At 40.4% G+C, this 25,268-nt stretch overlaps 1 protein-coding gene across 1 annotated transcript; it reads left to right on the top strand.

The window, feature by feature from the left end:
- On the top strand, positions 1 to 24,984 carry FEM1C (fem-1 homolog C). The gene is made up of 3 exons (XM_025860802.2): positions 1 to 327; positions 1,173 to 1,906; positions 20,337 to 24,984. Exons 2-3 carry the CDS (start codon positions 1,363 to 1,365, stop codon positions 21,644 to 21,646), a joined length of 1,854 nt encoding a protein of 617 aa, XP_025716587.1. The 5' UTR covers positions 1 to 327; positions 1,173 to 1,362; the 3' UTR covers positions 21,647 to 24,984.
- The last annotated feature ends 284 nt before the right edge of the window (positions 24,985 to 25,268 follow it).

Below are 25,268 nucleotides of genomic sequence, written 5' to 3'. Positions count from 1 at the left end.
ATGGCGCGGCTGCCGCGTCAGTGATGTGAAACCTCGCTCAGGCTTGTCCGGCCCCCGGCCCGCAGCCCATTACACCATCCGCCGCGGCATCCGCTGCAGCTGCTGTAGCCCGCGCAGACAGGGAGGGCGGGAGGCGGCTCGGCGTGGCGGGGCGGGGCGAACGGCGCGGCCGGATTCATTCCTGTGGGGCGCGGGGCATGGAGGAGCTGTGCGGCTGCAGGCGGAGCAGGCCGGCCCGGGCGGCGGCGCGGACAACGGTTTCCATTTAAGGGGGGCGGCCCGAGCCCGAGCGGCCAGCGGCGGCGGAGAGGACCAGCCCCCGGGCAGGTAGTGGCGGCGGCGGGGGGCCCGCCGGAGCCCGGGCTGCGGCCTGAGGCGCCCGCGGGGAGGCCCTGGCGGGAAGGGGAAGGAGGGAGCCCCCGGCAGAGGAAGGCGGCCGCAGGGCTGGAGGCCCCAGGCTCGGCGGCCGCCCGGGCAGGGGTCGTGGTCGCTCGGGGAGGGACCGCCCGGGTCTGGCGAAGGTGGCGGTGAAGGTTATGGAGGGGGCGACGGTGGTCGGAGGAACCTGCGATCCCTGGCGGGGAGGGGGCGGGGGGGGGCATCAAAATGGGGCGGGCGAAGTTCGCTACAAGGCGGCCGGATTTCCTGAGAGCCTCGAGTAGTTTTAAAGGAAAGAGAAGCTTTAGGGCGAGGGCTTTGGCGTTAGCTGGCCGCGGTTTGCTGTGTCCGACCTTTTTGTTCCTTCTCGAAACCCATTCTGGGCACCGCGAGGCCTTCGCGCCCTTGGCTCGCTCTCTGCAGATGGGAGAGAGAGAAACATTTCTGAACCCGCGCGTCTCTTGCCTCTTTCGGTTGTACTCTCCCTGGGCGTGTGCAAAGCAAAAACTAGAACAAAGCTAGGCTGGTTAGGGAGGCGAGAAAACCAGTTGCCTGTAGTGTTTCAGTTTACCGTGTACAGAAAAGAAACGGCCTGCCACCAAAACGTTTGGGGTCGGTGTGCACCTTTTTGTATTCTTTCCCACCGTGTTTGGGTGGCTTGAGTAGTCCCTAAAGTATGCCGCCCCCCGCCAACCCCCGCCGCCTAGGAGTAGAAATTAAGAAAACCTAGATAGTGTTTTTGCCTTTACCTCTGGGAAATTCAAAACTGCTACTTTGCCTTTTCCTTTTTCTAGTTCGGTGCTCCGGTTGTCAGATGTTGGAAGGCAGCAAGACAACAGACTCTCCGTGGTTTTATATCCGTTTGAGGTGCAGTGATTAACATTGAACTTTGGTTCCTGTAACTCTTGCCTGTGTCGATAGAGTTAAGCTGGGGAGTTTTGCTTTGAAGGGTAAAGAAAAGCGCAGCCTCTCAACTGGACATAAATGGATCTAAAGACAGCAGTCTTTAACGCAGCTCGGGATGGCAAACTCCGGCTTCTCACCAAGTTGTTGGCAAGCAAATCCAAAGAGGAGGTTTCCTCCTTGATCTCTGAGAAAACAAATGGAGCCACGCCACTCCTGATGGCCGCCAGGTATGGGCACCTTGACATGGTGGAGTTCCTCCTAGAGCAGTGCAGTGCCTCCATAGAAGTGGGGGGCTCGGTCAATTTTGACGGCGAAACCATCGAGGGGGCTCCCCCGCTGTGGGCCGCCTCTGCCGCGGGACATCTGAAGGTGGTGCAGTCTTTGTTAAATCATGGAGCATCTGTCAACAACACAACTTTAACCAATTCCACTCCTCTTCGAGCTGCCTGTTTCGATGGCCATTTGGAAATAGTGAAGTACCTTGTGGAACACAAAGCTGACTTGGAAGTTTCCAACCGACATGGGCATACGTGCTTGATGATTTCGTGTTACAAAGGACACAAAGAGATTGCTCAGTATTTACTTGAAAAGGGGGCAGATGTTAATAGAAAAAGCGTTAAAGGTGAGTTCACCTTCTTCATTTCTGCTTTCTAAGTGTTTATCATTATTTTCAGGAAGTCTGGTACCTAACTTTAACCAGTGGCTGCTGAGTCAGCCAACACTGACAGACCTGTTTTGATGAGGCGTCCCTTCCAGCATACCCTTGTTGGTCGTGTCTCCGGTATTTGAGAATATGTTGAACAAGTGTGATACAAAGACCTCAGTCACGATGTTAAGGGGCATTTTCTGTCCCTGATTTGGAGTCCTTTCCAATCCCTGGGTTCCCCAGAGTTACAGGGGATGTTAGTGGCAGTTGATCTGAGCCCTTAGGCTTGCATTGAATCCACTTGAGAATATACTTCAATGTAATGTTTTTTTCTCAGCTTTGGTGTTTTTTTGTTTTGTTTTGTTTTTTTAAGAACAGCGGTGGAGTAGAAACTACTATATTTAGTGAGTCATTGTCTTATGTGACTTAGCTAGGCATTTCGTTTGTTATTCTGTCGGGGAAGGCCAGGCCACACTGACCTGGAAGGATTAATACCAGTTGAAAAGGAGAAAATCTGTTCCCTTATTCTCTGTTTATTGTGTGGCCAATAGAAAAACCTTTCACATAGAACATGTATTAAAAATAGCAAGAGAGAAAAGAGATTTTAAAAACTGCTGCAATCCTGAGAGCAAAACAAGGACTAGGTTAGACAGACTTGGATTTGTTGGCTAGCAACAGTGTAAACACCTTTGTCCAAAAGAAGAGCTCAGGTTTACTGTTGGGTGTAATTTTCAGGGATTGTAATAAGCCTAAAGCAGAAAATGATAGTTGAGAATTTTGTTTTTGAGACTTTTAAAAACAGCTGTTTTGGTCACATATTTTGATACTTGGAAACCCTTTTTTCCCCTTCATATTTATTTATACAACAGCAAAGTAATTTGCTGCCCCATTTAAAAAAAAAACAAAACTGTTAAAAGTAGCCTACCTGTATGTAAAAAAAGAAAATTCAAACAATTCAAATTGATTGACCATGTTCACAATGAAAAAATCTTACCACCCCTGATTTCTAGACCTCCAGCCCACTGGCAAGCTACTATTTATAAGCGCTATTTACGGGGTTTTGTGTGTCCTGGAGATGGTCTGTGCAAACACAGGTACACTTGTCTATGTCTCTTCCTTCCCCTTTCCCTTCTGTTAGTTGATACATACTGGTTTTTTGTTTTGTTTTTTTTTTAAACCTTAAATTATCTTGGATGTCATTCAACTCCAACACACAGAACTGCCTCATTCTGTGTGGCGGCTGCACAGTATTTCATTGTATGAATCTACATAATTTATCTAGGCCCTGTTGATGGACAGTTAGGTCACATCCAGTGCAAGCAGTGCTTCTGTAAATATTCTTGAACAAAAGTGTGTCTTTGCACACTTGGGTGAGAATAGCTGTAGGATAGATACCTGTAAGTGGGATTGCTGAATCAAAGTGTGCATTTATCATTGTCATGGTGTCTGATTGCCTTTCAGGGAGGCTAAACCACACCATTATGGGACAGTACGTAGTTATTGGACAGATTTTACTGAAATTAGTATGGTCTTTTTTTTTTTTTTGAAAGGTTTGATATAAAATGATGCAGGCTCATTGTGATTTTCTGTAAATTTTTTTTTTCAGAGAAAATATAAAAATCTCACAAAATGCCACTTAAGAGATAATCGTCCCAAAGATATTTCTGAATTTATTATATACATAGATGTATGTAATTTTATTTTATATGCTCTTTTCTAACCTTTTTTTTAGCTTAATCAGTAATATCTTTAATGGCATTAATTACAGCCCTTTAATTTCAAGCTGCCTACTCTCCTAATGGAGTTTTCTGTTGCTTCTGGTTTTTCAGTAGGAGACAAAATGTTTCTGTAGACCTTCTTTCTTAGACATTTTTTTCATTTGTTCCTGATTATCTCTTTGAGGTGGGTTGTTGGCTTAGAAGACAGCGTGACATTTTTGTTTGTTTTAAACATTCATTCCTTGAAAGAATGCTGTTTTTTAAGAGAACAGTTACTGTTTATGTGACCATGTTATTATCGGGAATGCTTTGAAATCATAACTAGCAGAGAAAGTGTTAGAAGGTATGGATGGCTGTTTGTTTAGGCTTGTCGGATTTTTTGTTTCTTTGTTTTGGGCTTTTTATTCATTCAACATATAGATTGTCGAACTTACATATTTAAGTGAAGTTGTTTTGAACTCTTAGGTCACTGGAGAGATGAGTAGTAGTGGTACTGTTTCCCTTATGGATTTCAAAGTTGCTTTGTATAGTCTTCTGGAGATAGAATGTGTGCGAGAACTGTACTATAAGTAGCTCATATTCCTGTGATCATTTTCCCCTGATGAACTGAAAGGTATCTAACTCGATTACCTTTGCTTTTTCAGAAGAATGTTCCTTTTATCACCATCATCATACGGCCTTGTATGTGAGGATGTGGTCAGATGATCTAATTCTAGAGTTGTTTTTGGTCAAATGATCTAATTTTAGAGTCCTTCCACCCCACCCCCTGTATCAGTATCTAGTACTTGTGCCTTTCAAAAAAATTACATGTAACATGAGAAAACAGTTTTATACCAAAAACTGTTTTCAGATAGTGTCAATTTTGTATACCTACAAATATATATCATATATCTATGTATGTAAATATGTGTGTGTGTATGTGTGCAGTGCTTTTTACCTATTATGGTCCCTTTTAATTTTGACAGTGACTCTTAATTAAATTGGGGGCAGATTAAAGTGTATATGCACCCTCCCCCACTCTGATCCCGAAACTTCCATTCTTTGATAATCACTCTCTCACTGGCTCTAGATTTTTTTTTATGGGTCGGTGCATAATAAAAAAGCAAGAACCAACTGAAACTGAGGCAGGAACACTGGCAAAGGGTCTATCTGATAGAGCATCAAGAAAGGATCCCCCCCTGCACACACACATTTTCGCCCTATCCAAGAAGTAGTAGAAAAGAGTGATGAGATTGGGATAAAATGGAATAGTTTCTTAGGGAATGGTATATGTCAGCTGTTGGAAATTGTTGTGAAGGAAGAAACCACCAGTAGATTATGCTCAGTCTACTTAAACATCAAATGCACATGACTTCTACATTCCATTACTTTTTAACAGGCAGTTGGCATTTAAATATACTATTTTAACTTTTTTCTCCCCATGACTTTTTAACAGGCTGTTGGCATTTCGAACAGGTTTTAGCCAACGGTGGAATTCATTCTCTCATTCTCTCAGAGAGCACTTCCTGAGTCCCTCAGTGTACCAGGCTGTTAGACTTTAGGATATCCAGAGCTGAGTAAGACAGCCTTTCCAGTCCTTGACTCCTTGCTCTTGAGCTCATGGTTCGGTGGAAGAGACAGGTTCGAATGTAGGTACTTAAACCATAGTAGGCTAAGTGCAGCAACAGTGAGTGCTTTCTTGTATTTGATTCTTGGAAATACTTAATCACTGACCAGCTCATTACCTGCGGGGACGGTGGGTTCTTTGTTTTCTCATGGCATTCACAAAGAGGAGAAAAACTTTGAGATATTTAGGAATACGTCTCCAGTTTAACACAGCAGTTGATTTTTGCAGCAGGAGAGTGGGTTGCTATTTAAAACCGTAGACCCCAAATCAGAAGTGATTAGACAAGCCCATAGAGCCACCACATTGACTTCAGCACTTCATGGTTACGGTCATCTTTGGCTTGCTTTGTTTTCCCTCTCTCTCTTTTTTTTTTTTTTTTTAATGTTATTGTTGGATTCAGAATAGGATCTCTGGTAAAGTTACGTTAGCCCTTCAGTTCTGCTTTTACACGCAGATACCACTGGGCAGTGATTTGAGTACTACAGACCAGTAGAAGAACTTCTCTGAGTTGGGTTTGGGGAGACTGGCCCTAAGAGGCAGGCTGTGCTCCTGCATGGGTTAGTCTTTTTAAATACCCAAAGGTAATTAGGTAAATTGGTAATAAGATAATCACCGTGCATTTTCTGTAGGCAAGACATTGTGTTGGACATTGTGGAGGCTTATGAGAAGATAAGGACGTTGCATTTGTTAACTGCTAAAGGAATAGTGTGAATCTCTGCTGATGGGTTTTAGGAGTGTGATCTTCATGGAGACATTGAACTGGGCCTTGAAAGGATTGTCAGGGTTCAGATCCGTAGAGTGCATTTGATAGTTTTAAAGGCTTACTTAGGAAATGGCATAAGGAAAGGCACATTGAGAACGTTGGAGGATCCAGGAAGTGGAAAAGTAGGCATATTTGGACCAAAGGGCACTCAGGACTAGATTATAAAGGACATTGACTTCTAGGAAAAGGAGTTTGATTCTCTGTGCAGAGGTAAGCTAGTGAAAAGTTTTCAGCTGAGAAATAACTGGGATTTTTTTGCCAGGGGGAACCCACCTAACTGCATTCTAATTCTATTACATTGTGAGCTCTTTAAGGCTAGAGGCCTGGTGTTTGTATCCATGTGGTGTTAGACAGTGTCTGGTTCATAGTGGGTATTTGGTAAATGAAGTTTGTTGAATGAAAGAGGTTGGATTTAAGAGAGAAAGGATTATAAACTCCCTGATGGCAAGCACTGTTTTGTTGTTCTTTCACTACGGAAATAAATCCATACATGAAGATGTGAAGTAAGAAATGAAGACCATAACTATGAAAAATGAGCAGTACAGATAGAACTCCAGAAATGGGAGAAATTCATGTAGGCTCATAAGTAGAGCTGGCTTTCAAAGGGTTGGAGAGAGAGCTAGTTCAGGCAATTTATCGGCCTTTTTATTATGGAAATTTTCTAATTTCTGTGTAAGTGGAGAGAAGAATATGACTCGAACCACTGTGTACTTATCACCTTGCTTCAACAGTTATCCACATTTGCCAACGTTTTAAAAAATATATTTCTCTCTCCTCTCCTTTTGTTTTCTGCAGTAGTTTAAAGCAAACCCCAGGCATGTTATATCACTTGTCTCCCATAGTATAGGCATTTTAGGGGATAGATGTATTTCAGTCAAGAAAATGTGAAAAATAAAGAAATCCCATTTTTTTTTTTTTTTAAGCACTGTAAGTGCAAAGGAATCTCAGGTAAGAAAATCTCCCCTGTAAATTAAGAACGGTTGGTGTTAAGATCAGGGACAAAGAAAATGACCCTTGTCCTATCAGTAAGCTCTTCTACTATACTTGACTTTCTGTGTGTTGGAAGCAGAAGTTGTCCATTCTTTCTTGACTTTCCAGTGTTCTACTCAGCTGCTGGTCAACCTCCACACACCTACTTTCCAAGATTTAGAGGGAGGGACTTAAAACTTCCTTCTCTTCTGTGGTGTATCTGTGTTTGTTTTGATTTAGTAATAATGTTTAAATGACTTACTGGTTGAATTCATTAACATTTTAATCCCACCTCATCAGGTTGCTCCTGCAAGTTGTGAGTGTTCGTCTTTTCCCTCTGTGTCCCCTGGCACGCTTCTCCGTGTCCCCAGGGTAGAAAGTGTGTAGATTGAGTGCAGTGGGGAAGTACTCATCGTGTTCCTCTAGGCCTGGAGATTGGATTGTGAACGTGAATACTCACAATTGAACTGAAGTGGAGAAAATAAGTAGATCCTGAACTCGCCTGCCCTTTCAGCCGCACGAACTTAAGACAGAGGCTGTTTTACTTATTGACCATTGGGTATGAGTGGTTCCCTCGCTGAGTTCATCTTTATCAGATTTTCCTAGATTACACAGTTGTTTCTTTAAAACAGAATTCCGGAAGCCCTTGGCATTCTGGAGACGTATGCTATTGAGACATCAGGAATGTATGTGGTGGAAGATAGAGGTGGGGAAAGGCCCGGGTAAAGAAGTCATGGGGGAGGGGGTGCAGATTTGCCAAAAACATCTTTCTTCCCTTTGTCCCCCACGCTTGGGGAAGAACAACGGCCGGAAAGGGAATTTTAATGAAGTCTGAATTATAATGTTGATGTTTTGACATTGTGTAATTTTCACCCAATTACACTAATACTGGTTGCTTTAGTCCTGATCCCTTAGCTCAGTTCCTCTTAGCCTTAAAATTCCGCTAGATGTCAGGACCCATCTCCTAGGCACTTTCTGATTTCCCTTTGAGTCATAAGAATTCATCTAACCTCTGGATGCAGATGTTTTTAGCGTTTAACCTTGTTGTGAGCTTCAAGGGCCTGTGTTGTTAAATTTCCATATGCTCCGAACTCAGTGCCTTATACAATTAATGAAAGGAAGGCACATGGTAACCTTGGCACAGTTTGTATTTGATTCTGTTCTGATTCCTTTTTTTTGAACTCCTGTCCTTGAGTATCTCTAGAGTTAGAATATACACGGCTAAGGGAAACATCCTAAGTGGAGGAACCTTCTCGTGCTCCTTGGATATCCTGAAGTGTTTCTCTCTACCCCTTCTCACTTCTTCCCTTAACCCATACCATTTAGTTATTCCAGGAATAAAATACTTGGGATCAGCATTGTTCTGCAGTTGAATCGCAGGCCCCTCCCCATCTTTGGACGTGGGCCTCTTACAAGTCCCAGCTACAAAGTTGAAGAAGAATGGATGGCAAGCACAGTAGGCTAAAGAGGAGAGGTGAGAATTATTTTTGTGCATTTCCAGCAAATCTGTTACAGTAAGAGACCCTTTAATTGCTGCTTCTAAAGGTCAAAACTTACACTTCTACCAGAAACACAAGTACTTTGATTTTTAAAACCTCTTTGAGACACAATTCACATACCATTCACCCATTTAAGTGTTCACATCAGTGTATGTTCACAGCGTTGTGTGGCTCTTGCCACAACCTCCTCCCTGCAAAACCCATAGGCAGTAGTACTTACTCTCATTCCCCCTCCTCTCCCACCCTGGAGGCAGTAACCTTTGGCAGCGGCTAATCTTTCTGTCCCTATGCATTTGCCTGTTCTGGACATTTCGTAATAAATGGAAGCATAACACGTGGTCTTTTGTGGTGTGCTTCTTTCCCTTAGTGTGATGTTTTCCAGGCTCATTCATTTTGTAGCACGTGTCAGTACTTTTATTTCTTTTTATTGCTTTAGTCTCTTTATTGTATAATCCCTTGTGTAGATAGACCACATTTATCCATTTATCAGTTAGTGGGCATTTGGATCGGTTCTCCTTTTTGGCTCTTAGAATAAGGCTGTTACGAATATTCATGTACAAGTTCTTGTGTGCGTGTAAGTTTTCATTTCTCTGGGACAGAGATGGAGGAGTGGAATTGCTGGGTCACATGGCAACTCTGTGTAACCTTTTAAGGAACAGCTCAACTGCACCATTTTACATCCTGTCAGAAGTGTAGGAGAGTTCCAGTTTTTCCACATCCTCACAAACATTTGTTATTACTCTTCTTTTTTGAGATAGCCATCTTGGTGTGAAGTGGTATCTCATTGTGGTTTTGGTTTTTATTTCTTCAGTGCTGTGATGTTCAGCATCTCTTCATGTGCTTATTGGCCATTTGTTTATCTTCTTTGGAGAAGTCTCTTCATATTGTTTGCACGGTTTAAAATTGGGTTATTGTTTTATTACTGAGCTGTAAGAGTAATTTTTATATTCTGAATACAAGTCCTTTATCAGATATATGATTTGCAAATATTTTCTTCCATTCTATAGATTGTTCTTTCACTTTCTTTTTTCAAGTAAATTTAGTTTTTTTTTTTTCTTCAAGGAAACAAGGGAAGTTAAGAGTAACAGAAAGGGAGTCAGATACACCAGTAAAAAGAAGAGGAACAAGTGAAATGAGTACTGGTCACAAACTTAATTTTTTTTGGTAAAAACTGAGGTGATTATAAAATGTCTCTCCCATTTCTTTTCCTTCCTTCCTTTTGATTGAAGTCTAGTTGACACACAATATTGTATTAGTTTCAGGTATACAGTGTAGTAATTTGAGTTAAACATATGCAGTGCTCACCATAATGAGTGCAGTCACCATCTGTCACCATACCATGTTATTACAGTATTATTGGCTGTATTCCCTGTGCTGTACTCTTCATCCTTATGACTTACTTTATAACTGGAAGTTTTTACCTATTAATCCCCCTCACCTGTTTCACCCATCCTCTCTCACACCCTGCCTCTGGAAACCACCAGTCCTCTGGTGGTTTATGAGTTTCTGTTTTGGTTTGGTTGGTCATTTGGTTTTTTAGATTGCACATATAGGCGAAACCATATATTTGTTTTTTGCTCGTCTGACTTACTTCACGTACCGTAATACCTTTTGGCCCATCCATGTGTCACAAATGGCAAGATTTCATTCTTCTTTATAGTTGAGTATTAACCCATTGTCTATATACACACACATTTTCTTTATCTGTTCATCTGTCAGTGGACACTTAGGTTGGCTGTTATACATAATACTGCCATAAACATAGGGGTTGCATGTATCTTTTCGAATTAGTGTTTTTGTTTTCTTTGGGTAAACACAGAATCACTGGGTTGTGTGGTATTTCTGTTTTTAACTTTCTGAGGAACCTCCATACTCTTGTCCCCAGTGGTTGCACCAGTTTACATTGTTTTTTTCACTCTTTTGATGGTATTGGTCACAGCAACTTGGATTTTATTTTACAAGCTAATTTTTGAAATATTCAACTATAGATCACTTAGATTTGACTTAAACAAGAAAATTGTTAAGAAAACACTGCAGAGTTTACTGATACCCTTTCCTACATAGACAGAAATGTTTCTGTGGGTCAGACTGTGTAATCTAGTGGTGCAGCACACCCTTTTCCTGCTCTGACATCTAATGTTTTCATTTAGCGTAAAGAGGAATGGTGGAGTTTCATTTTCTGTGTGGCGTAAAACAGGGCTGTGACCTAACCCTTCTTTTCAGCTTATCTTCATATGACTTGATATAACTATTAGATATTAAGCTTTATGGCAGATACCTATATAGCAAACAAGAAAGTAAGATTCTTCCTCTATTTCCTTACTGCTCAAAGTAGCAAAGACCAGCAGCATAGGCTTCCCTTGGATCCACCCTAGATCAATTGAATCAGAATCCACATTTTACTGTGATCCTCTGGTGACTGTGTACATTAAAGTTTGAGAAGCACAACTGTATTTGACTAAAACAAACACACACAAAACTTGAACCGTGTGAGGACTTTACAAAATAGCAGAATCTGTTGAATTGATATTTCTAGAAAAAGCACTTTATAGTAGACATTTTGTATTTGTATTTGTAAAATATTGTACAGCCCTTGTGAGAACATTTTTGTTTCATTAAAAATGGAAATTGGGAGTGGTTTGAAACGGACTTAATTCTAATCCTGGAGACTCTTAAGTAATCTTACCCACATTGAGATATTTATAAATTCTGTGTTGAAGTTCTTGTATGATTTAAGTCGTTAGTTGATTGGTAACAATCTCATGCAAACAATCACTTACTTATTATTTAGTCAAACCCAAACATCTGGTTTGGAGCGAGGGCACTCTAAGGGCTCCAACTAGTTATTACTCAAAATACTGGTATGTTTTGGGATTACTTATTTTAGGAAAATCTTACCCCTTTGTTAGGCACTTACACGAATCCCTATCTTTTATATGCCTGCTATCAAAAGATTAGAGGTCTCTTTAGAATTAACAGCAACTAAGATTAGTACTTTTAGATAGGTCTTCTTGAGAAATACTACCATGTTTTTTGTTTGTTGTTTTACTAAGTTTTTTATTTTAATTCCATTATAAACATACAATGTAGTATTCGTACAATACAGTGATTCAACACTTTAAAAACATCACCTGGTGCTCATCACAGGTGCACTGCTTAATCCCTACCATCTGCTTCCCCCATCCCCCACCCACCTCCCCTCTGGTGACCATGTTTTTGTGCTTGAACACTTGCATCATTTCCTTCCCTTAGTATCCATCCCCGAAGCATCTCAACGAATATGGCTACTTTTTATTCTTAGCACTATTTCAAGGTTAAGTTACATAGTTGAAAATTAATATATTTAGATCATACTATTTTAACTTTCTGTATAAATACTTTAACTGAATTAACACTTTAAGGACCATTAGCTTGATTTTTATTTATTTATTTTTAAAGATTTTATTTATTTATTTGGCAGAGAGAGACACAGCGAGAGCAGGAACACAAGCAGGGGGAGTGGGAGAGGGAGAAGCAGGCTTCCCGCTGAGCAGGGAGCCGGATGCGGGGCTCCATCCTGGGACTCCAGGATCATGACCTGAGCTGAAGGCAGTCGCTTAACCAACTGAGCCACCCAGGCACCCTAGCTTGATTTTTAAATGTCCATTTAACAAACATATCTTTTGAGAAATCATGAGAATTTTCCATAATGAATTCAGTGTCAGAAATTTTATTTTTTCTCCAAATGAACATGTTCTGAGTCAGACACTGAGAATTGTATAATACAGTGTTTATTTTCTTCCTTTTTTTTCCTTTAAAGGTGAATTATATTTCAGTGCTAAATAGCCTTGATTTCATCTGAGATGCCTGGTAGTATTTTTGAACTTTGTGTTCTATTTTTAATTGTCTTTCTCACTCTGAGGGTACAAAATTAAGACATTATGAGGTAGAGATTCCAAATCTTCCATTGTATTATGGAAACACAGAGGCACATAACTGAGGGAAAATGCTTGAGTTGAATATTCAGTAGTATTTGGCATATGATGTTATGCACCAAAAGTCTAAATCACTGATGTTACCTAGCAAAAATTATATATGATTTTATTGGTCTTTGGCATGTAACTTAGCACACACTGGCCACAAGAACATAGTAACTTGATTTTTAAATTCACCTTGTTTTATGTTTTCACAAGAACTTGCATTTCATCTTGAAAGCATAGCTCTCTTGAATGAAACTGTTAATAGAGCAAATACTGCAGATAGCTGATGATCATTTTATAAGATGAATAAAGTCAGACTGATAATTCCAGAAACTGGAACATGAATAGACTTGTAAAAATAAAGTTTGTGAATAGACATGGAAAAATGTCCTATATACCTAGGTACAGAAGTAATATAAATTAAAATTCAAAATTAATTCTAGTGCCAGAAAGAATACTATAAAAGTGGATCTTTTAAAAGATTGTCTAATTCCTTTGGAATGAATTAGAGATGTATCTTAAGCTCTCACATACTTGTGATTCTGTTTTAAATTAGGCATTAATTTTTTTGTCCTTTAATTATTGAAGTATAATTTATACACAATAAAATCCATCCTTTTTAGTATATAGTTGTGTAAGTTCTGTAGTTTATCCAGCAGTCCAATAAAGATAGAACAGAAAGTTTTTCATGCCCCTTTGTAGTCAGCTCTTCTCCCAGAATCCACCCCCTGGCAGTCACCTATTATCTGTCCTTATAGGTTTTTAGGCATTAATTTTAAAGATTTTATTTATTTATTTGAGAGAGAGAGAATGAGAGATAGAGAACACAAGAGGGAAGAGGGTCAGAGGGAGAAGCAGACTCCCTGCTGAGCAGGGAGCCTAATGCGGGACTCGATCCCGGGACTCCAGGATCATGACCTGAGCCGAAGGCAGTTGCTTAACCAACTGAGCCACCCAGGCGCCCAGGCATTAATTTTAAAAAAGTGAAAATTCTGAAGCAGTGCAGATATCCCATCAGCCAGGGAAGTGTTTATGTGAACGTGGACATGCCTCTTTACTGGAACTTCTACCATAAAGCCATTAAGAATGATGATGTAGTATCTGTGGAGTTCATGTAGACTGCGTACTGGTCACTTACCAGGAGAAAATGACCAAGATGTGTGAGAAAAGCAGGTAACAGTTGTATATGGACTGATTACAACTTCATCAAAGCAATCTATATAGAGAGACTTGGACCTGAGACAAAAATTATAGTTGCTTTAAAATTAAGCTTTTTGTTTGTTTTTGAAGCTTCTCTTTTCTAAACTTTGTGGAGTCAAGATCTAGGCTATAATTCAGAAGCACTTTTTGAGGGCTTTGAGGGCATGAAAGTGTGATGGTCATATACTTGTTAGAGGAGTTACGATCTCTCTCCTAAGACTTTACTTTTTAAACTTATTTTATCCTCAGAAGCTAAGTTTGAATCACTTTTTCTGATAATCAAGTATTAACAATTTAAGGCTCTTACCTTAACCTTAGCAGTGTGCTAACTGCTAGTTGGGATATAAAGGAAATATATAGAATCTGTGTCCTTTAGGAATAGACCGTTTAGGTAAGAAAACTGATGTTTGTGGCAGTAACATTGTACCTATTGTAAGGTATTACATAATATCTTATTAGTTCATGTAATAGGAATACCCACCAGGAAGAGTGACACATTTATTCACCAGGCAGCCTCAAAATGACAAGTTGGTGTGGTATCAACAAGCAAGTCTCTTTAGGTGGCTGATGTTGCTGTTGGAACTTGAGGGACAAGAAGTTAAAATGGTAAAGAAGAAAGAGTGTATTACAGAAAAACGAAGCGCAGAGGTGTGGAGGTTGAAGTGAGCAGGCTTGTCCCCCGTGCCCGGAGGGACACTTAGGATGGAGTGACGGGAAGTGTAAGTAGGGTCTCCGCCATGTGAACTGCAGGTACTGGCAATGTCCCGGAGAAGGTGTTTGCAAACTAGGGCCCAGGCGTCAAAGCCTGTCCACCTCCTGTTTTTGTGCTGCCTGACAGCGAAGAGGTTATGTTTTAATGGTTGGGAAAAAAAATTGAATGAAGAATAATACTTTATGACACATGAAGATGCCCTGAAAGCCCTATTTCAGTGTCCGTAAGTCAAGTTTTGTTAGAACAAGACCATCTCCATTCATTGAATGCATTGCCAACGGTTACTTCTGGCCATGGCAGAGTTGAGTGGTTACAGCGGGGACATTACGGCTTGCAAGACCTAAAAATACCATCGAGCGCTTTATAGAAAAAGTTGGCCAGCTCCTGGCAAGATTCACAGTGCAGCATTCACGTTGGACATGAAAAATGAGGCTGGACAAGTAGGGTAGGCAAATATAAGATCTCGGTCTTTTCAGATCCATTTCTCATAGTGTACCTTGTGTGTGTTCCCACTAACCAAGATTAAGCTTTACTTCACATAACGTTTTCTGAAACTCTGGATTTCTTTTCCTCTTTGCCCTCCTGCCTCACACAGATAGTGCTTTGAGAATCAGTGTTGTGGAATTTTGAAAGCCATCTTAAAGGTTTTCAACTGTGGAAACATGAAAGGTTTTGAGTTGGAAAGTAACGTGATCGGTGGAGTTCCATTATGAGGTTTGGCTTGTATTAGATAGAACTTACTCATCAGATTCTAGTATGACTAGCATTTAAAATATGACCCCAGGAATGTACAGTACACTGCAGTGGCAATTGGGAGACATGGGTTTTTGTTTTACTACCAGTTTCCCTGCTTTTTGTTTGTAGAGTATTTTCTCTGCTTTGCCTAGTTATGAATATAAGATTACGAGGGGGCAACCGCTAATACATCAGATTCAGGAAAAGAGAAAAATGGTGTGCTAACATATGGATACTTTCCCCCCCCCCGCCCCCGGAACTGGATTTATTGAGTGAATGGCTATTTTAACTCCCTTCCTCCCCATTCTGCGCCCGCCCCCGCCCCGGATACCTTTTTCTTCTCCATTAATCTCTGCTTTTATGATTCGCTTCAACTTTCTCTGGGTCTCATTTACTGTTTTTCTCCTTTACTTTCTTGAGATGAAAACTGAGCCATCTTTTTAAAGCCTTTCTTTTTAGGGTGCACCTAGAAGCACAGTTTCAGCCACATCCCACAGGATTTGTTACTTAAGGTTTTCATTTTCATCCGGTTACAAATATTTTCTGTTTTTCCATTGGGGTTTCTTCTTTGACACATAGGTTATTTAGCAGTATGTATTTAAATTTTCAAATCTGTGGAGGTTTTTCTAGTGTTTTGTTGTTGCTGTTGGTGTGTGGGGGGGTGTGTGTGAGTGATTTCTAACTTGCACTGTGGACTTAGAAGATAATCAGTGATATCCGTCCCTTGCTGTTTCTGTGAGTCTCACTTTATGGCCAGAATGTGGTCAGTGTGTGTATTCTTTCCTATATCCTTGAAAGAAAATGGTATTCTATAGGTGTTAAGTCCAGTGTTCCTTTATATTCCTCAGTTAAATCAAGTTTGTTCATTGTGTTCAAATCTTCTCTCCCCATATTGGTTTTGTTCTTCTCTTCCTGAGAAAGGCGGCTCAAGTGTCTGGTGCTGGTGGGTTTGTCTGATTTTCCTCGGAGTTCTGTTGATTTTTGCTCTATATAATTCAAACCTATGTTTTTAGGTAAAAACAAATTTGGAAATACTGTATCTTTATGTTCTTTGGATTTTATATCCTTGTAAAATGTTTCCCTTTATCTCTAACCATGCTTTTTACCTTAACGTCTCCTTAGTCTGATAGCTTAATATCAGACAGCTTTCTTATTTAGGGTTCCTTTTTGCATAGGGTATAATTTTTTTCACTTCAGCCTTTTTCTGTCCCTGTACCGAAGGTTGTGTCTCCTGTAAGCAGCATGTAGTTGAGTTTTACATATTTCTATTTTCAGTTTGACAGTTTGTGTCTTTTAATGGGAATGTTTAGTTTGCTTGCATTTAATGTAATTACTGATATATTTGGGTTTTACTCTCCTACTTTCCGATTTTTATTTGTCCTACCTGGTTTGTGTTCTTTGTCTCTCATTTTTTTTGTCTACATTTGAATTATTTTTTTCTTACTTCATTTTTCTCTCTGTATTAGAGAGTATGTAGTAATAAGATGCATACCCTCTGTTATTTTAGTGGTTACTGTACTGCTTCGACTTATCAAAGGAATAACGTAAATTTCTGAGTTTACCTCTGTCGAAGCAATGCAAAAATCTTTAGAATACTTTAATTCCAATTGCCCTCATTACTTTTATGCTCTTGCTATCACACATTTGACTTCTGTATGTATTTCAAGCCCTGCGAGACACTTGTTATTTTCGAAGTCAGTATTTCTCCCAAATTTATCCTTTTTGTTGAGGCTTATGTCTGTATCTCTATGCTTCCATGTGGCTTATCCTCATTTTGCCTGGAGAACACCCTGTAGTACTAGGTCTGCCAGTAATAATGGGTTTTCTCTTTCTGTTCTCACCTCAAACAGCCCTGCATTCACACTGATTCTTGCTCTGGGTATAAAATTCTCAGTTGGCAGTTATTTTCCTTGAGTGCTTTCAAGATACAGATACCATTCTGTTGTCCTCCGGCTTCCTGTTCCTGGTGAGAGCTTTGCCGTCAGCCGAACTCTTGCGCTTGTGCAGGTCATTTCCACCTTTTCCTTGTTTGTGAAATTTTTCTCTTTGCCTGAGTGCTCAGCAGTTTCGCTGGAGTGTGCCTCTGGGGAACTTTCTTTGTATTTCAATTTCTTGGTGTTTCTAAGACTTACTACGTTTATAATACTTTACCAGCTTCAGAAAATTCTCAGACTTTATCTTTTTATGTATTGCTTTGGGCCCGTTTTTTTCCTCTAGAATTCTGGCTTTAAGAGTGTTAACCCTCTGATGTCGTTCCCTCGGTCTCTCAGTGTCTCCACTTTGCCAGCCTGTCACCCCCATGCTTCTTTCTTTGTGTTTTCATCTCACTGATTTTTCCAGTCACTCCTTCTCTGTTCAGCTATGCGTAATCTGCTTGGAAAGCCACCCACTGAGGTTTTCAGTTCTAGAACATCCATCTTGTTCCTTTTTGTAGTTTCCAGTTTTCTGTCTAATTCTCAGAATTGTTTTTTAATCTCTCTTACTTTGCTCAGCATAATTACTGTTTTAAAGTCTGTGTCTGATGACTGTGTGAGCAGGATCTTCTGTTGGGCTTTTCCATCAGCTCTTATTTCCTTTGGTTTTGTGTTGCGGTTCCTTTGATTGGATACCAAACATTAGATATAAAGAATATGAAAACTAATTTGGGCCCTAGTAAATAGATAGTATCTAGATAATATTTTCTGTAAATGGTATTTGTATTTGCTTTTGGCTTTTGACTGCTTTCACTAGCAATCCTGAATTTCCTTAGTTCAGTGTTGACATGATCTTAAATTGGATTTTGGTTCCTCCAATTGCTGGTCTGTTTGTAGTTTGTCTTTAAGTACGCGGTGCAGCCCTTCTGAGCTTTAACTCAAGAGTGTGTGGGCGGTTTCAGGGTCCCCTCTTCGTGGGTTCTGGACTCTAGTTTTTTCTTCCAGCCCTGCTCAGCTGTCAGAAGGTCCACTCAAGTGTTTTCACTGCTGCTTCCAGAATCAGAAGAGGCCATGGGGGAAGCTTCCCTAAATTCTGGACCTCTCTGATTTTCTTTCTTCTTCTGGATGTTGTCCTCTTTTTAGCTCTTTACATGCTAGCAAACAGATTTTTAAAAATAAATTTTTCAGCTTTTTAAGTTATTACCGGGGAGGGTGATCATATCACTTCTGCCATTACTAGATGTGAAACTATTCTATAGGTTTTTTTATTAAAACAAAACAAAACAAAACAAAACATTCCCCACCCCACCCCCACCGTGTTTGGTGTATTCTGATACAGCAGTTCGGTTAATTAAAAAACTGGCTTCTCTTGCATTCTTACTCTTGATTTTATGTGACCAAAGGGAGAAGAATGCCATCTAAACCTCCTGTTTCTCTTATATTGTCTCTTTCTTAGAGGAAAAGCGATTCTTAATCTGAAAGATTTTAGATTTCAGATTCTTTTAGAATTCAGATTCTTAATCTGAAATTCTTAATCTTAAAAATACATTTAGTAATAGCTCTGTTTACTTGAAATTACTGTGAACGAATGAACATTAGTATTAGTAGGCAGCAGTTCCGGGCTCTCTCAGTGCTTGGTTACAGACACATTGCTAAAACATTCCATCAGACACCATTCCATTATAGACCTTTGAAATCCTGAGTCAGAATAAATGTATGCAGGTAATCATGTACTTCCTGTAGGTGTCATGGAAGACTAAACAGGATGAACCTGTGGAGAGATTCAAGTCCAAGTGTGTAATAACTGGCTCTTTCGAATTTTAGTTACAGATTTGTTATGGGAAGGGTTCAGGTTTAAACTACTTTCCAATATCCATGCTGTGTCAGGAGTCCCCCAAGGCCTTCCCCGTATCTGGAGGTGAGTCAGCATAGAATGGTAATCATGGCTAACATTTATTACAGTGGTGTGATAAGGACGTGTGGCTGGATCCTAAAGGGGAAAGGCACAGGTGGGGGCCTAGAGGAATCTTGTGTGCAGGCCTTTTTATGCCGTCTCCTCATAACAGGGGACACAGAGCAGTTTCTGCCCAGGGAAACCCATTAGGAGACTTGGAGCCCAGGGTTTTTATTGGATGCCGTTCACGGAGGCACCCTTTCCTGAGATACCCCAAATTCCAGACTCCCAGAAAGAAAGCAGGTATTCGGCACAAACTGTATTGTTCATACAGACAGTGAGCCCCCCTTACCGTGGAGGGCAAGTTTTCTGAACAGGCGAGTTCTCCAATGTCAGCCAAGGGCCGGCCCTGGGCAGGCAGCTCTTTCTAAGGATACCTACCGGTGTCACCAGTCACCAGCTCCCGTAACTCTTCGCTGCACCTGCGCCTCCAGTGACTCACTGTGGAAGTTTTCTGTAAACACCGTAGGTAAATATCAAAGGTCCGTGTGGCAATTTTTGTTATGATAAGTAGTGAGATGTTTGGCATTAAACTTTGGCCGCTAAAATACCTGTGTGGCTGTCATGTCTTCATATGGTGCATACGGGCTTTTCCAGATGTGCCGGTGTCTGTTGTCCATTTGAATCCACGTGTGGGAAGAACAAGACAGCATTGGAACATTTAGTACATCTTCAGAGAATATTTAAAAATTAAATTACAATGGGAAATAATCCCTTACAAAAGGACACTTCAGATGGCTCCTTTTAAATTTCCAGTTGAACCACCCACGTGTTTTTTCACATTTTACTGGACTTGTTTTTCTCCTGGGAGCTTTCTGAGGAAAAGTACTTTGTCACCGAGAATTTTGACTAAGACAGCTGAAGTTTATTTGGCAATCAGAAATATGGAAAAAATAATTTCTGACTCCTGTTAGACTCAAACTGGAGAATCTTAGATGTTCTAGATTAGATTTCTCGCTTATAAATGTGGAAGCTGACCCAGAAAGTTTAAGTGACTGGCTGCAGAGCTGACTAGCTGGTTAATTGCATTTCATCGCTTTTTAGTCATAGAATATGCACTTGCAAATGCTATTGAAAAAACCCAAGAGGCTGTGGATTCATTTTGAATTTCATTAGTGACTTTGATGATCTTTTCATGCCTAATTTGGTCATTTATTCAACAAACTTAACAAGTATTTATTTAACCCCTGCAGTGGGTCGCACTAGTTTTAAGTGCCGAGGATTGTTTTCTTTCCTCATTTATATTCAAGTTAAAGTGTGTCCCATTAAGGTCCGCCTGGAGCCGCCGGCTTTTCGTGAGGTTCCTAGGCTACGTACATGTACTGCATTGTCTCCTGGTCCCTCAAAATATGTTATCTCTTTTTTTCCTCTCCTTAAGGTAATACTGCATTGCATGATTGCGCAGAATCTGGGAGTTTGGACATCATGAAGATGCTTCTTATGTATTGTGCCAAGATGGAAAAGGATGGTTATGGGATGACTCCCCTTCTCTCAGCGAGTGTTACTGGTCACACAAATATTGTGGATTTTCTGACTCACCATGCACAGACCAGCAAGACAGAACGGATCAATGCTCTAGAGCTTCTGGGAGCTACATTTGTAGACAAAAAGAGAGATCTGCTTGGGGCCTTGAAATACTGGAAAAAGGCAATGAACATGAGGTACAGTGATAGGACTAATATAATTAGCAAACCGGTACCACAGACGCTAATAATGGCTTATGATTATGCCAAGGAGGTGAACAGTGCAGAAGAACTAGAAGGCCTTATCGCTGACCCTGATGAGATGAGAATGCAGGCCCTATTAATTAGAGAACGTATTCTTGGTCCTTCTCATCCTGATACCTCTTATTATATTCGATACAGAGGCGCTGTCTATGCAGACTCTGGAAATTTCAAACGATGCATCAACCTCTGGAAGTATGCTTTGGATATGCAGCAGAACAATTTGGATCCTTTAAGCCCCATGACTGCCAGCAGCTTGTTATCTTTTGCAGAACTGTTCTCGTTTATGCTCCAAGATAGGGCTAAAGGCCTGCTGGGCACCACCGTTACATTTGACGATCTTATGGGCATCCTGTGCAAAAGTGTCCTTGAAATAGAGCGAGCTATCAAACAAACTCAGTGTCCGGCTGACCCGTTACAGTTAAATAAAGCTCTTTCCATTATTTTGCACTTGATTTGCTTGTTAGAAAAAGTTCCTTGTACTCTAGAACAGGACCATTTCAAAAAGCAGACTATCTACAGGTTTCTTAAGCTGCATCCAAGGGGGAAGAACAACTTCAGCCCGCTTCATCTGGCCGTGGACAAGAATACCACCTGTGTAGGGCGGTACCCCGTGTGTAAATTCCCGTCCCTGCAAGTCACGGCCATACTGATCGAGTGTGGCGCCGACGTGAACGTCAGAGACTCCGACGACAACAGCCCCCTGCACGTCGCTGCTCTGAACAACCATCCCGACATCATGAATCTCCTTATCAAATCAGGTGCACATTTTGATGCCACAAACTTGCACAAGCAGACTGCTAGTGACTTGCTGGATGAGAAGGAAATTGCTAAAAATTTGATCCAGCCCATAAATCATACCACCCTGCAGTGTCTTGCTGCTCGTGTCATTGTGAATCATAGAATATATTATAAAGGGCATATCCCAGAAAAGCTAGAGACCTTTGTTTCACTTCACAGATGATAATCTGACTGTCGCGTCGCACTCTTGAAAGCACGGATCGCTGACAGTTGCCTCATACGTGAGCACTGTTGTGAGAACACCAGCATTCACTTAGCTTGATGTCCTCGTGCTGTCATTGGCTAAAGCATTAGAAGCATCAACTTTCCAGGATTGGTTTCCCAGTATTTAATATAAATATACCATATAATATATTGTTTGTGAATTATTGAGAAATGTAATGTCCTATTCGAATTTCTAAAATTGTCTGCCAAAGGCTTATCTGTTCCAGTTCTGTTTGCTGTTGGGTGTTTGGGACAGAGGTCACCGTTTCTCAGTGGTGTCTTTATACTTTACTGGTTTGTGAATTTTATACAATTGAAGGTCTTTCTTTCTTTCTCCCCTCCCCCCCCCCGCTTCTTCCTTCTCTTGTCTAAGCTTCTTCCCTCTTTCCACTTGGTTTATTTCCTATTTCTACTTACCGGTTTTTTCCCCCTTACGGACCCATGCTAGGTTGTACACCCTTTATGGACCTGTTACCATTTGCAATTACCATAAGTGCTTTATCTCCTCTATGCACCGGCTTAAACTTGACTGTTGTATGTTAGCACATTTTTCTATGCAGCAGTTGGTCAACTTCAATTCAAAACACTGTTACGTTTGTTACAAAGTTCATTTTTTTGAAAGTAGTACTCTTGTAGCATGACAATTTTTTAGAGCTACAGCTTAGCTACCTGAGCTCAGGCTTTTCTGTTTGTTTGGTTTTTCTTCTTCTTCTTCTGAGGTTTTTCTCTCCAATCCACTGAAATTATTGTGTGCTAAATTTGGGAAACAGATCTTTTCTAACTCATTAACCCAGTTGAAATTTAGGTCTGTCATCTTAATATATCATGCAGTAAAAGGAAGAATCTACAAAGTGACCCACCTTTCATGCTGCTATAGCGTTGTCCTGCTTGTGCTGATGATGTGATTAGGTGTTAGAGAATTTGCTTCAATTTAACCTCAAAGTTGATCACACAGCTTTAATGAGTCCCGTTGAACTGTTCAGCGATTGATCACTTTTAGTTACAAAAAGAGCTACAGCATGTCAGGGGCATGATGCTTGCTGAGCCCGATCTAGGCATCTAGGATAATTAAGGTATTTTTGTATGCAATTTACTGCCATAGTATCCAAGGTCAGTAACAGTGTCCTTCCTTTCAAGATAACTTGCATGAATTACTTTGGTCTCAGTTATTCGGCACCCTAGTTAATAAACACAAAAGGTTGCAGTGCTTCCTGTCCCCTTACTGGAAGTTAGCTTTGCTCTGCTTTTCTTTCTGTATGGTTTTTTGTTTTGTTTTGTTATTGGTTTGGTTTGGTTTTTTTCTTCCACACAGCTTCTCTAATGCCACAGAAAGGGCTCTTTTAAGAAAAGATCAAGTGAAAAGTACTAAAAAAAAAAAGATTCAGGTAATTATCCTTCAGCACTTTATTGTTATTCAGAATAAAATTTATGATGGCACATTTGCCCTGCAAATGTCTTAATGAAATTGTTCTGAATAAAAAGCTCCTTATTTGTTTGAGGAAAAAAAAAAATTCAAGTGTACCTGTGAGTTGAATGAGCTGGATCCACTTGGGTTTTTGCTCGCATTTTATCCTGAGGGTTGATGTCATGGTATTTACAGAGTCATCACTGCAAAGAATCAGCTTAGATTTATTTCATCTTTATTCAGTAAACAAAACAAAACAAAAACTCGTGATGAATAGTAGTAAATATAAAAAGCATTAGACTTACTTTCTGGTTAAGTAATTGAGGTTTAATTTCTTTTTTAAAAGATACACTTATTTTACTAGGTTGGGAATGGAATTTCACCGTCGAAAAGGGTGAATGGGAGATAACGGGTCATGGTCGCTCTCCAGCCTTTGGATGAAGAGGCTTTAAAACCCGTCTTTACCATGGGCAAATTTGGTGGAACGTTTGAGCTACCACATAGATTAACCCGTTTGTGATTTAGACACACATTCTAGAAATAGCAGACATCAACATTTTGAAATCATTTGCCTCTAACCTTGTGGTACGTATGCATGAGCTTTTTTTTTTTTTTTTTTTTTTAAAGGAAACTGTATGTGCAGTAAATCGACACTAGTAGATCTCAGTAATTTGGGGGTAAAAGAGCAACTGGATTTTTCAGTGATTTAATATTACCCCTTCCTTTCGTGGGCGGGGAGAAGAGTTTGGTAAGGCACACCTCACACTACCTGACGGGTGAACCTAAATCCAACAACTCCAGGGCAGCTGAGGATTTCTTCACATGGCGTATCTTCCACCGCTAAAGATTGATTGCATAAAACTGTTCTTCAGTCTCGAGAACTAAAATGCCTTATTTCAGTTAGGATACAATTCTCCTCTGTTTGCCATCTCCCCAAACGCTGTTAGGAGCTCTTGACAAATTGTTTGATAGCTCAAGATTGTCCATGATTTTATTTTGGAGGAGGTTGGTTAATAAACGTGACCTCAGACACTGTTAAGGCCTTTGTCAGAAAGTATTCTCAAAATTATTGTTGACTGAATTAAAATACGTCCATGATACTGAGTACTCTAATACTTAATGAGCTACTTGTAGGCTGGAGTTGATAAATTTTGATTATGTCTCTGTAAAAATGCCTCGTAAGGCCTGCTGAATTTTAGATGTTCCTCTATTGATCATTCCTGGAACAGAAATGGTCATTTTACTCAGTTTAGATACCAGTCTACTTTATAAAGACAAGTGGATTCTAGATTTTAAAAAAGAGTCCTTTTTCTTACCCATAAACCTGACAGGGGCGTAAAAAACCCAAATCAGCAAAAAATAAACTTGGTGCCCATTCTGATTTTGAAGTTAAGTGATTGCTGACTTGTACAGCGACTCCCTTAATGTATAATATTTTAGAACCCCCCCCCCATCTACTGTGACTTGGGAAGACTCTAAATTCTATACGAAAAGGTTGCTCTTTAAATCACCCAGCTGAAACCTTAGGTTCACTTTTACAGGTAAAATGATCCTTGTAATTATCAGAATTGTGGGGGCCAGACGAGATGATAATAACGTATTTTTGCATACTGCGACAGCAGCGTTATTGCTTGGAATTTAACCATTTTAGAGTTAGATCCTGAAGAGACTAATTGGTCGTCATCCTTTTTTCATTTTTCTTTTCTTTTCCCCCCCCCGCCTTCATATATATATCACTAAACAACTAGTTCCTCCCTTTTGTCACTCCCCATTGTGTATTTTTCAGAAGTACTGTATTCAGATGCCAGCCAATAAATTGTCACATAATGGAAAATGATACGCCACAACATTCATTGTAAGGTTTAATAAAATTAAATTTGCACCAAATACAAGCGCATTTGTATTGACTCTTAAGATTTTATTTATTTGAGAGAGAGAGCGGGGTACAGGGGGGAGGGAAGGCTGGGGGCAGAGAGGGAGAGAGAGAGAGAATCTAAAGGAGATTCCCTGCTGAGCACGGAGCCCGACGTGGGACTCCCACGACCCTGAGGTCATGATCTGAGCCGAAACCGAGAGTCTGATGCTCAACTGACTGAGCCACCTGGGCACTCCTCGTATTAACTCTTCATACTTGGTTGATGCTGTCTTAATGCTTTGATGGTGTGCTTGTTTCAAA

Source organism: Callorhinus ursinus, unplaced genomic scaffold (genome assembly GCF_003265705.2).
Source record: "Callorhinus ursinus isolate GAN/ISIS: 27379988/994484 unplaced genomic scaffold, GSC_fseal_2.0 scaffold30, whole genome shotgun sequence".
Classification (NCBI taxonomy): domain Eukaryota; kingdom Metazoa; phylum Chordata; class Mammalia; order Carnivora; family Otariidae; genus Callorhinus; species Callorhinus ursinus.
The sequence above is the reverse complement of the archived record's forward strand: the minus strand, read 5'-3'. Positions and strand labels throughout refer to the sequence as shown.